This window comes from Lycium barbarum, chromosome 8, assembly GCF_019175385.1.
Source record: "Lycium barbarum isolate Lr01 chromosome 8, ASM1917538v2, whole genome shotgun sequence".
Lineage (NCBI taxonomy): Eukaryota > Viridiplantae > Streptophyta > Magnoliopsida > Solanales > Solanaceae > Lycium > Lycium barbarum.
In genome coordinates this window covers 111,996,355-112,007,828 of record NC_083344.1, presented here as the reverse complement: position 1 = coordinate 112,007,828, position 11,474 = coordinate 111,996,355, and the positions used below count along the sequence as shown (strand labels likewise).

General features: G+C 40.2%; 1 protein-coding gene across 1 annotated transcript; it reads left to right on the top strand.

Moving 5' to 3' along the window:
• The first annotated feature begins 494 nt into the window (after positions 1-494).
• Positions 495-4,105, top strand: LOC132608131 (uncharacterized mitochondrial protein AtMg00810-like). Its single transcript, XM_060322208.1, has 2 exons — positions 495-1,073; positions 4,001-4,105. The coding sequence occupies exons 1-2, from the start codon at positions 495-497 to the stop codon at positions 4,103-4,105; spliced, it is 684 nt and encodes a 227-aa protein (XP_060178191.1).
• The last annotated feature ends 7,369 nt before the right edge of the window (positions 4,106-11,474 follow it).

The following is an 11,474-nucleotide window of genomic DNA, read 5'->3' as shown; positions in this document are numbered from 1 at the left end:
ACGAGACTTTCAGTCCGGTGGTCAAGCCGGCAACTATCCGTGTGGTTCTTACTATTGCTTTATCTCACTCTTGGCCCATTCACCAGGTTGATGTAAAGAATGCTTTCTTACATGGCAATTTGAATGAGACCGTCTATATGTATCAGCCTCTGGGATTCCGGGATCCAGCTCGTCCTGATCATGTCTGTCTCTTGCGTAAGTCTCTTTATGGTTTGAAATAGGCACCACGGGCTTGGTATCAGCGTTTTGCTGAATATGTGGCAACCATTGGTTTCTCGCATAGTACATCTGACAACTCTCTCTTCACTTATTGTCGTGGAAAAGATATTGCTTACATTTTGTTATATGTGGATGATATTATTCTAACTGCATCTTCAGACTCTCTCAGACTCGGTATTATGTCCAAGTTAGCTACGGAATTTGCAATGAAAGACTTGGATCCGTTGAGCTATTTTTTGGGAATTGCTGTCTCCCGAGACAAAAATAGTCTCTTTATGTCTCAGAGTTCTTATGCAGAGGATATTCTTGACCGGGAAGGCATGTCACAGTGTAAGCCTTTCCCCACTCCTGTTGACACAAAAGACAAACTCAGTGCTTCTTCAAGCGCCCCGTATGAGGATCCTACGAAGTATCGTCGTCTGGCAGGTGCTTTGCAATACTTGACATTCACTCGGCCTGACATATCATACGTCGTCCAACAGGTTTGCTTGTTTATGCATGACCCCAAAGTCCAGCATATTGAAGCATTAAAACGCATTTTGCGTTACATTCGAGGTACGATTGACTTTGGCACACATTTATACAAGTCCTCTCTCCAGTCACTACTATCATATACAAATGCTGATTGGGGAGGATGTCCAGACACTCAACGCTCCACATCGGATTATTGTGTCTATCTTGGGGATAACTTGATTTCTTGGTCTTCTAAGCGTCAACCTACTCTATCTAAGTCAAGTGCTGAAGCAGAATACCGAGGGGTTGCTAATGCTGTCTCTGAGTCTTGTTGGATTCGTAATCTGTTGCTTGAACTCAATTGTCCTATTCGTAAAGCAACTTTGGTCTATTGTGATAATGTGAGTGCCATTTACTTGTTTGGAAATCCGGTACAACATCAACGTACCAAGCATATTGAAATGGACATTCATTTTGTTCGTGAAAAGGTTAGACGAGGCGAAGTTCGTGTCCTACATGTTCTGTCCCGTTATCAGATTGCTGACATCTTCACCAAAGGTCTTCCGCGCGTACTATTTGATGATTTTCGGGACAGTCTAACCGTTCGTAAACCTCCCGCTTCGACTGCGGAGGTGTGTTAGATTATGTAATTATTTAGTCAAATATATTTTGTAATCTTCTATTTTAGGATAGCATATGTTAGAATTATTTAGTCAAATTAGTTCCTAATTTTTTAGCCTACAATTTGGTTGTAATCATGTATATCAACCCATTCAAGGGAACATAATAATCAAGGAAAACATTTTCTCACAGTTATAGAAGAGAAGACACATGCTTTCTCAATTTACAATATTTACCTTGTGGTCAAAAAAAGGAAATAACAATTTTATCTTTTTTCTATTACATAAGCAATAAATAACAATTACATCTCTGCTCCGTTTCTTTGGATCTCTAAGAGCTTTAGCAACCTACGTTCAGAGGCGAATCTAAGTTTTTTAAAATATGCGTTTATCACTAAAAAAGAAGAAAAAAAGTGTTAAAATAGGAATTGATACCTAAGTCTCTAGCTAAATAATTCAACCTTCAACCAAATGCATCATTAAACTTTCTTGTAGCATGAGTTTCAGTAGGTAACATTATATCAATTTTAAAAAAATATCTAATTTTACTTAAAGTCCATGGGTTCACGTGACCCAAATTTTATACCTAAATTCGCTCCTGCCTAGGTTGGAGGAAGAGGAAGAAGTATTGAGTTTTTTGAAAAATGAGATTGGATTAATGAGTTGGATTGTGAATGGGTTTGAGTCTAATTACATATGGACCAATAAAAATAATGTCATATATTTAATTAACAATTTAATACATTTCACAACAGTTTCCGTTAAAAGGAGGGGCAATTTTAGACTTAAATTTAAGGTTGAGGGCATTTGACCAAATAGGTGGAAGAACGAGCGTTTTTTATCGAATAGATGGAAGGAGGGCATCTTTTAACAATTTCTAATTTGTCAAGGGCATTTTTAACCCCTTTCCATTATATTTATGTACAAGTAACTTTATGTCAAGTATTTAATTTGATATCTTTTTTTATTATTCGAGTTCTGAAAATGTCAAAATTCATAGTAGAGAATATTTTCTGTTTAATAGGCTTTATGTGACGCAATATCAAATTAATCGGAACAGTTAATTTCGTATTCCAAAAGATTAAACTTAAAAGATATCTTTAAATTTACTAATCTAGCTACTACCCACTCTGTCCATTTTTACTTTCAATATATTAAAAATAGATTTCTACTTTTACTTAATCAGTTTGAAAAATCAAGAGATAATTTACCAATTTATACCTATTTTACCCTCATTACTAATGTAAGTTGAAAATTTTAAGGAATTATTAGTGGATGCACAACTTTTAAAGTATATTTGATTGATTTCAGTCATTAGATGACTTAAAGCTCGTTTGGATGGGTGTAGGACATATACCTTATAAGCCATAAGCCATAAGTTAGAAATCCTAACTTATAGCCTTTGGTTTATCTTTGTTATTTTGGCTTAAAAACAAGTGCTTAAAACATTTTTTTTATCTTGTCTAAACATTATAAAAGTGCTTAATATTTTGGCTTAAAAGCACTAAAATAACAATCCAACAAACTCTTAAAATCGTCATTCTATTTATGGCTATTTAAAGGATGTGTCAAATCAATACAGGACAAATAAAAAATGGACGGAGAAAGTAATTAAACTGCATAGGAGTTCACAATGGTGTCTATTATAGCCTGTTTCGCCAAACTTTTAAAATCAATTTATTTTAAAAAGTGTTTTTTTCAAAAGTGATTTTCAAATAAGTACTTTTGGTGAAAATCGACTTGCGTTTGGCCAATTAACTTTAAAAGTATTTTGAGCAGCAATTAGTATTTGGTCAAGCTTTTAAAAAGTGTTTTTAAGTGTATTTTTCCCAAAAGTACTTTTCAAAAAAGTGCTTTTGGCATTTTTTTTTTAGTTTTTGAAAAACTGCTTCTGCCACTCTTTAAAAACACTTATTTTCTCTCAAAAGCTTAACCATACACTTCACTTTTTAAAAATAAGTATTTTTGAACAAAAATAAATTTGGTCAAACAGGCTAAGTATGCCATAAATAAGTTTGGTGGGTGCGTAGACGTGTGAGCATTATATATTCACGGGCTTCTCCCGCAATTAAATTTCTTCAGTCTCAGTCGACTGTTAGGCTGGCAGTATGTGGCCATTTCATATTTGCCCTTTCATGGGACGCCTCTTTCCTAGAAGAGTACTGTGCTACATTGATTACATGTTGGAGAATAGCACCTCAAATAGTATTCCACTTTGTACCAATCTGCAACATCATCCTTTGTGTTTTACTAAGTACCAATACTAGCTAGGTTTGTATTAGGGCTGCATATCCGGTGGTTCATTTCGGGTTTAAAAGTTATCGGTTAAATTTATCGGTTATTGGTTTATAAACATGTTAAACCGTTAAAAAACCATTAAGGTGTTGATTATTGGATTATCGGTTAATCGGTTATTGATCATTATCGGTTCGGTTATCAATTTAACCGTTCAGATTTCACACAAAAAATTTTCAAAGAAGAAAGAACCCATAAAAAAAAAATGGCTTGACCTATAGCTACATAACAAAAACAAGAACAATAGCACAAAACTTAATTACAGACAATTAACCAACCAAACTAAACTTCCAATTCAGTCAAGTATCTCTACTAATTCTTACTCTTACCATCTTTGATGGAATTATCTACAACAACTAGTTTGAACCTTCTGTGCTCATCAAATTCCTTACTAATACTTTTCATTATTGCAGCACTTTGTACAACAACAAAACAGGCTAACAACATTACTTGCATTGGCTACCGGCAATAACAGGCTAACAACATTACTTGCATTGTCTACCGGCTTGACCATATAAAATGCACCTCATGAAATTGCAGCAACTTTCCCATTGAAAGCTTCACACATGAATTAATATAAAGATCAGGCCACTTGAGAGTTGAGACTAGAGAGAAAAGGATAAAACTGCAAGTGTCGTTTATGAAATGGAAGTCAAGTAACCCTAGTCCAAGTGACTTTATATACGAAAGGGTAAAATTGTAATTAAATAATTAGTTATCGGGCAATCCGATAACAAAAATGGTCAAACCGTGACCCGATCCAATAAGCCAATAACCACAGGGTACCACCCGTTACCCGAATCATTAATCCATTAACCCAATAATACATTAACCGGTTCGAGTTATTAGTTTAACCGTTAATATGCGCAGCCCTATTTTGTACACATTGTAATTAGTGAAGACGAAATAATTAATGCCCAAATAAGCATTGAAGACTCAGGTGGTTGATCAATAAGTACCAACATCCAGTTTATTACTCCCTCCGTTCACGTTTACTGATTCAATTTGGACTTTACACATCATTTAAGAAAGGAAAAAGGGTCAAATTTACCCTTCAAGTATGATTTATAGTTTAAATTTGTCTTCCATCAAAGTTTGAGATCAAGTTTGTCCTTCCCGTTAGGGTACTTGTCAAATTTACTCTTATTTGGATGAAAATCTGACTTGGACTCCACGATCCTTAAAGTTTTGCCACATAAGAGCCACGTAGGCTCCACGTAGACTCCGACCTAATTCTTTTAACCCGTAACTGGTTTTACCCATCACATAAAATCCTTTTAACCCACCCATTTTATTTTAGAAAGAGAAAGAAAGGGAACTGAAGAAAGACCTGGGCATCGAACCAACAATCATTTAGTCCTCTAGCAAACAATCATTTTTTTCCCAAAAGAATGTGTAATATAACCAACTCAAAACACAAATTTGCATAATATACATAGTAACACTAATATGGGATCAACAGCAGCATCAGTTAACGTGTGTGACTTGAGCAAGAGACCCAATGAAACTATATAATGCTACAGAATACAAATCCTCATCAGATTTGGGACTTCCCATTCCCCTTCCTTGTCTTCATCTTCTCCGCTCTCACCCTCAGCTGATTCCCTATAACAGCAACCTCGTTTTGCCAATCGAAATAAACCCTCTAATAGTATATAAGATACCCACAATCAAGGGATTTAACAAATTAAAACAACAAATACAAGGAAAAGGAAAAAACTTCTTACCTCTCAGGCTGATTTTGAACTAGAGTTTCAGTAGAGAAAAAATGTCGATGCCCAGGTTTTCTTCAGTTCCCTCTCTTTCAATTTTTAAGCCCCCGTTCGGCCATAAAAATTACTCACATTATTCCGATTTTTTTTTTTACTTTTTTCCGGATTATCAAAAATTCAAAAAAGTTATTTTTTAAAAAAAATCACTTTTTTCACTTTTTTACAACTACATTTCATCAATAACTACAATTTCAAAAATTATGGCCAAACACAACCCCTACTCCAACTCCAAAATTTCAAAAAAAAGTTAAAAAAAAATTGATTTCTATAGACAAACGGGGCCTAAAATAAAATGGGTGGGTTAAAGGGATTTTATGTGATGGATAAAACGGGTTATAGGTTAAAAGAATTGGGTGAGAGTCTACGTGGAACCTATGTGGTTAAAAGAACTGGGTGAGAGTTATGGAGTCCAAGTCAGATATTCATTCAAATAAGGGTGAATTTGATAAGCATCCTAACGGAAAGGGCAAATTTAATCTCAAATTTTAACGAAAAATAAATTTAAACTATAAATCATAATCTGAGCAAATTCCCCTTTAAGAAATAATAATGACGTGTGAGCAGCATGGCAAATTCATAGGCTTCTATCGCAATTAATTTCTTCCGTTTCAGTCGACTATTAGGTTAGCAGTATGTGTCCATTCCTTATTTGTCCTTTCATAGGACACCTCTCCTAGAAGAGTGTGTTACATAGATTACCTATTTCATGCAGAAAAATAATCAGTTCATTTAATGGACAATACCAGCTCAAACTAATTGTACTCAGTAAGTACAATTTGCAATGTATATTTATCCCGAATTTAAGTAAATCAATTGAATTTATAAGTGAGGTATAGGATATGTGGATGAGTTTTAATCTATTTGGTTGGAAGAAAATGTATATGGGTTTGCTGTGAGCAAGTGAATCGAAATCGGTGATTCACACTAAAGATATGTATTAAATAATATTTAAGTATTGGATAAGTAAATAAAGCTAAAGAAGAACACACAAATCCGGACCAATATCAGAGAAAGAGAGAGGGAGAGATTTTATATATTTTGCTATTACAATGTTTTAGATCTAAAAAAGCTAACCCCTGAAAGTAGGGAAATGTCCCCTATTTATAGTTTTGCCTTATGGGCCTTATACAACATAAAACTCTTTTGAATAAAGAAAACCCTAAAAGGATAAGGTTGGGTCATACGGTCTGACACCTGTACGATTGGCAGTACAATGTGGCAGAACGGTCTTGACGCGTGGCGATTGTGTAACTGATTACCCGGACCAACAACCACGATTACCCGGACCAACGGCCACGATCAACCGGACTAACGGCCACTATCAACTCGGCTATGGAAAAACCGGACCAAACGACTTCCTTCGCTTTCTTCTGATCAACCACTTCTAGTGCGATACCTCCGGTCCGAAAGAAAGTCTTCATGCTCGTGCTTGTTTCCTTCTTCCCCCTATTTCTGGTCTCACCGGTCTAGCATAAGTCTGATTTTTACCGTATACAGATAGTCCCCACACTTTCTGGACAGTAGTTTTACCGGAGTAACGTGAAGTGGATGAGTCACGAAATCGGTGGTTCCATAAGCTCGTTGTTATCTTTTCATTTTTGGCGGGAACAGTTGCGTCACGTCCTTCTGTCATCAGCCATGTGTCTCATCCCTAACGACCAGCTCTGGAAACCGCCGTAACGCACGTCGTTTCAAATCACTTCTCATTAATTGTGGAACACGTGGCATCCCTCGATTGGATGGGATCTGTAACCGCCTCGGTTCCCATGCCTATATAAGGCCTTCAACCCTTTCACTTCTCCATTTTACTTCTCTTCACCTCCCCACTTCTAATCATTTTCCATCTCATATTTCTTACTGATTGAACCATTTTATCCCCTTGATTCATTGCTTATACTGTGTGAAATAAAACCAACTCCGCCAACTTCTTCATTTGCTGTTTTCCTATCAAAAGTGCTGCTTTGTTTCTTCTCACTTTACCATTTTGAATTTTTTTCGACTGCTCCTTTACTCCTATTTTTTAACTTCTCCCTTTTTGAATTCGCCAATCTCCTTTTCCATAACTTCCAAATGTCTGCCAACACCGAAACCACCTCCCGTGATGTTCCCTCAGTTTCTTCTCAAGGAACCGAGCCAACTTTTCAACCCAAAGGAAAAATCGCCTTTGAGCCTACTGCTTTGGAAATTGTACCGTTCAAACCCAACTATAACAAGGATTTTGAAGTTGAGAAGCCTTCTCCGGTTTCTGATAGAGGGTTTGATGTAAGACGGTACCCGTCATCTATTACTGTCTGGTACAAGTGTTCGCCCCTGGACCTGACGAATCAATCACCGACCATCGGGAGGGCTTCTTATACGTTTACACCTATCCTTTTACACTCGAGCTCGACCCCCTAATCGAACCGGTTATTTTAGATATGTGCCGGACATACAATGTAACCCTGGCCCAGATTTATCCGATTGTCTGGAGGACCGTGGTCTGCCTCCGGCTGTTGGCCAACAACTTGAAGAAGGAGTTTACGCTGGCTCACTTCATCCGATTATATTCCCCGAGGTTGTTCCGAGAGGGTGTAATAAAGCTCGCCAAGCGAAGCCGGAACCCAATCTTTTCGAAGATGGACAAATATAGAGACCGGGGTTGGCTAGAGCGCTACATCCGGCTGAAGACCGCAGACATTATTCCAGCCAACTATATGCCCTTTCCGGAGAGATGGAATGATAATCGTAAGTGTCTCAGTTCTTTTAATAGATAATTTTGAATGCTTCGTCAAACACTAGTCCTTTCACATTCTCACGATTTGTCCCCTTCTTTATACCAGCCGTGGCATGGATACCTCCGGCTGTCCGAAATATGAACGAATGGGTTGGTGCTCTCCTTAGCCAACACACCCATGAAGCACGGACATGGGGACTCCTGTCGCGTGGCCGATGGGTCGCTCAAAACCACGGTAATACTTTGCTCTGATCGGTATTCATTGCATTTTTTACCTTTCCCTTTTATAACATCTTCGGCATTCAAGTTTACCCAAGGGCTCGGTGGTCCCAAGACTGGAGCCAGCGGCTGAACCCGCTGCGTCGGCACTCGAATTTGATTCAGCGGGTACATCCCGTATTATTGCTGCCGCCAACAAGAGAAAAAAGCCCTCGGACAAAGGGCAGAAACCGAAAATGAGGGCGAGGACCGTCGTTCGGACTCTGAGAGACGAAAGAGAGCTCGATTTTCTCGTTCGGAGGATCGATGTGACCCCTTTCGTTGCTTCTATTCCGGAGGAGCGTACCACCATTTCATCACTTCCTTCAGCCGGGGAAGGACCGTCAGCTCCGGCATTGCACACAGGTGGGGAAGAAGTTCATTACCCGACTCCTCTAAGGTCGATTGAATTTGTTGATATTTCAGGTGATGCTTCATCCGAGGAAACCCCCCTGCAAAGGACTAGAAGGTCCGGGCATGCACCAGCTGCTGAAGCCGATCAGAGGGCTGAGCCGGTCCCCGAGATCAAAGTTCCAATGGATGTTGGTCCACTGCCCGGCTATGAGACTACTGCAACTTTCGAGATCCCTGCCTCTACCGAGGCTGCTGAGGCCGCTCCGAGTTCTCCAACTCCAGCTTCAAGGTCGGATAATTTTGATGACATGTTCTCGGATACTCCTCCTGCGACCGGGGAAGTTGCCGGTTTTGGACATCTCCCTATCCCTCGAGTCACGAGGGCAGCTAGCCGGTCCACCGAGACTGGTACAAGGGATAGCCTGGTGCGCATCTTCCCGGCCCCAAGTGTGGAACGTAGGAGGACAAGATCGGCCGTGATTACCGTCCCTGAGGACTGCAGCTTTTTGTCTCGTCCGGTGGGAGTAGCAAGCTACCTGAGGCCCCTCATCTCGGACTCGGACAAACGGAAGATGAACGGAGTCCCCTGGCAGAGTCTCATTAACGAGGGCATGCACGCGGGCAATCGAGTAAGCTTATCAGCCTATCCTTGCATAATTCAATGGGAATTTTAGCTTCTCGTTTACCCGAGTTTTAACTTCTTGTTTCTTTTACAGAGTGTGGTGCTTGTTAATGAAGCCTTCGTCCGCGCTCAACAAGAAGTTGACGATCTTAAGGGCCAGTTAGATGCCCAGGGTCGAGAAACGGAGAAGTTCTAGCACCTTTTGCGGGTGAAGGAGGATGAATTGAACCGGGCTGTTGCCCTTTCCAACCTTCGACCCGAGCGCGACGCGGAAAAGGCCGAAAGCCTTCGGTTAAAGAATGAGTTGGCCGAGATGGTCGAGAAGAACTGGCTTCTAGAAGCGGACAAGCTCGACCTTAGCCAAGACAAAGATCTTTTTTCTTCAAGGCTTGGTGAGCTCGAAATCACTATCTCTCAACTCCGGGGGGAGCTTGACTCGGTCAAGTCTGATGCCGTGAACATGGCCGAGAGGCATCGGCTGCTTGAATCTGAGAGTACTAAGTACAAGGAGAGGATGAGGGTGTTCGAGCAAAATGCCAAGGACAGGGCCCGGATATGTGACGAGCTGAAAATCGAACTTGAGGAGACGGCCGAGGCCAATGACCTTCTCAAAGTCGAACTTGAGTCGTCCACTCAAATCCAAAGGGTCTTTGATGAAGACAGGGATGGACTAGTGGCAAAGCTGGCCCAGGCTGAGACCGATTTGGCAGAATCCCGTACGAGTGTGGAGGTTGTCGAGGCTCATACCACGATTGCGGTGGAGTATGAACGGTGGAAGTCTCGGAGGGCCACCCTTGAACAAGCCGAGCATGGGTTTGCGGATCTCCCGGCCCTGATACTCGAAGCTAAAAGAGTCGAGGAAGAAGCTAAGAGAGCCCTCGATACTGACTCCGAAGATTCCGAGCGGACAGTATCCGAACATTCCGGATCCAGCCACACCAGATAGACCAGGGCCTGTATTTAGCCTTTGTTTTGTCTTTTGCCTTTTTGGCTTGATTTTTGTTTTTCAACTTCGTAGGGATTTCAGGTGTAAAAAACCTTAACATATATGGAATGTGCATTTTTCTTGACTTTATTCTTTTGCTTGAATGCTTGTTATGACTTTTGCCCGAATTGTCGGTCCGTTTTAAGGATAAGCAGAGACTCAGAGTCATTATTTCGGACTGTGCCTTAATATTGACTTTTCTCTTCGTCCGGTACGTATTGTCCAGGAATTTGATCGAGTGGTTTGCCCGTGGGACTTATCTATGCTTTGTGAATTCAGACGTCTCCGAATCACGTTAGGCATTTTTATGGCCGATATTTTTTCGGCTATTCACTTATCATAGATTAGGTTCGGACACCTGAATCCCAGCCTTAGCGAATTCCGATGTAGCAGTCCCCATTCGAGGGTGTTAAAGATTTTGGTGGCTCGGTTCTTTGTGACCTTGTTTCCTTTGTTGAATTTCGACTGTAGTTCCTGGAGTAGGGTATATGAATAAAGCGATGTCGAAATGCGGCAGTAATCACCGGGGTAGGGTGTTTTAACAAGAAGACATATCTGAAATGCAATAACCGAACTTTCGATAATCTTTGTATTGCAAGTATTTATTCGTACATGATATGAGAATTTTTCCGTTTCCTTCTGTTTTTGCCGCAGCAAATACTAAGTGGACACGATTCATTCTGATCGTTTGGTCCTTACATCGAAACCTAATATAGAAGGTCCGGTTTTGGTTTTGCCATTGCAAATACTAAGTGGACACGATTCATTCTGATCGTTTTGTCCTTACCTCGAAACCTAATACAAAAGGTCCGGTTTTGGTTTGTGGAGCTCCTCCGTTTTTGACTAACCGGGGTAAAACCCTCGATGTGGATATAGTAGTCCCCTAATGCTTATCCGAGCTGCAAGATCGGGTAAGCACTCTCAGGTCCCCACTCGTAGGGTGTGGCCCCGAGTTTTCGGGCGCTTGTCCTCATCTTTATCAAGTAACACGTTGTACTTGTTTCCTCATTAAAAACCTTGTCGGAAAACTCATTTTGGGACAAAACTGTACTAAGGAAAAGAGTGCAACACGTGTTTTTAGACCTAGCTCCTAACTTTATCCGGTACTTGACTTCCTGCAAAAAAGGAAATGTTAATAAACAAGGTGTCCATACCTTAGCAGTAATATCTCTTCAAATGAGCC

Coding starts and splice junctions, on each gene's coding strand:
- LOC132608131 (XM_060322208.1), top strand. CDS start 495: ATGTCTCAGAGTTCTTATGCAGAGGATATTCTTGACCGGGAAGGCATG. Junction 1,074..4,000: donor CTTTGGTCTATTGTGATAAT/GTGAGTGCCATT, acceptor TCATTATTGCAG/CACTTTGTACAACAACAAAA.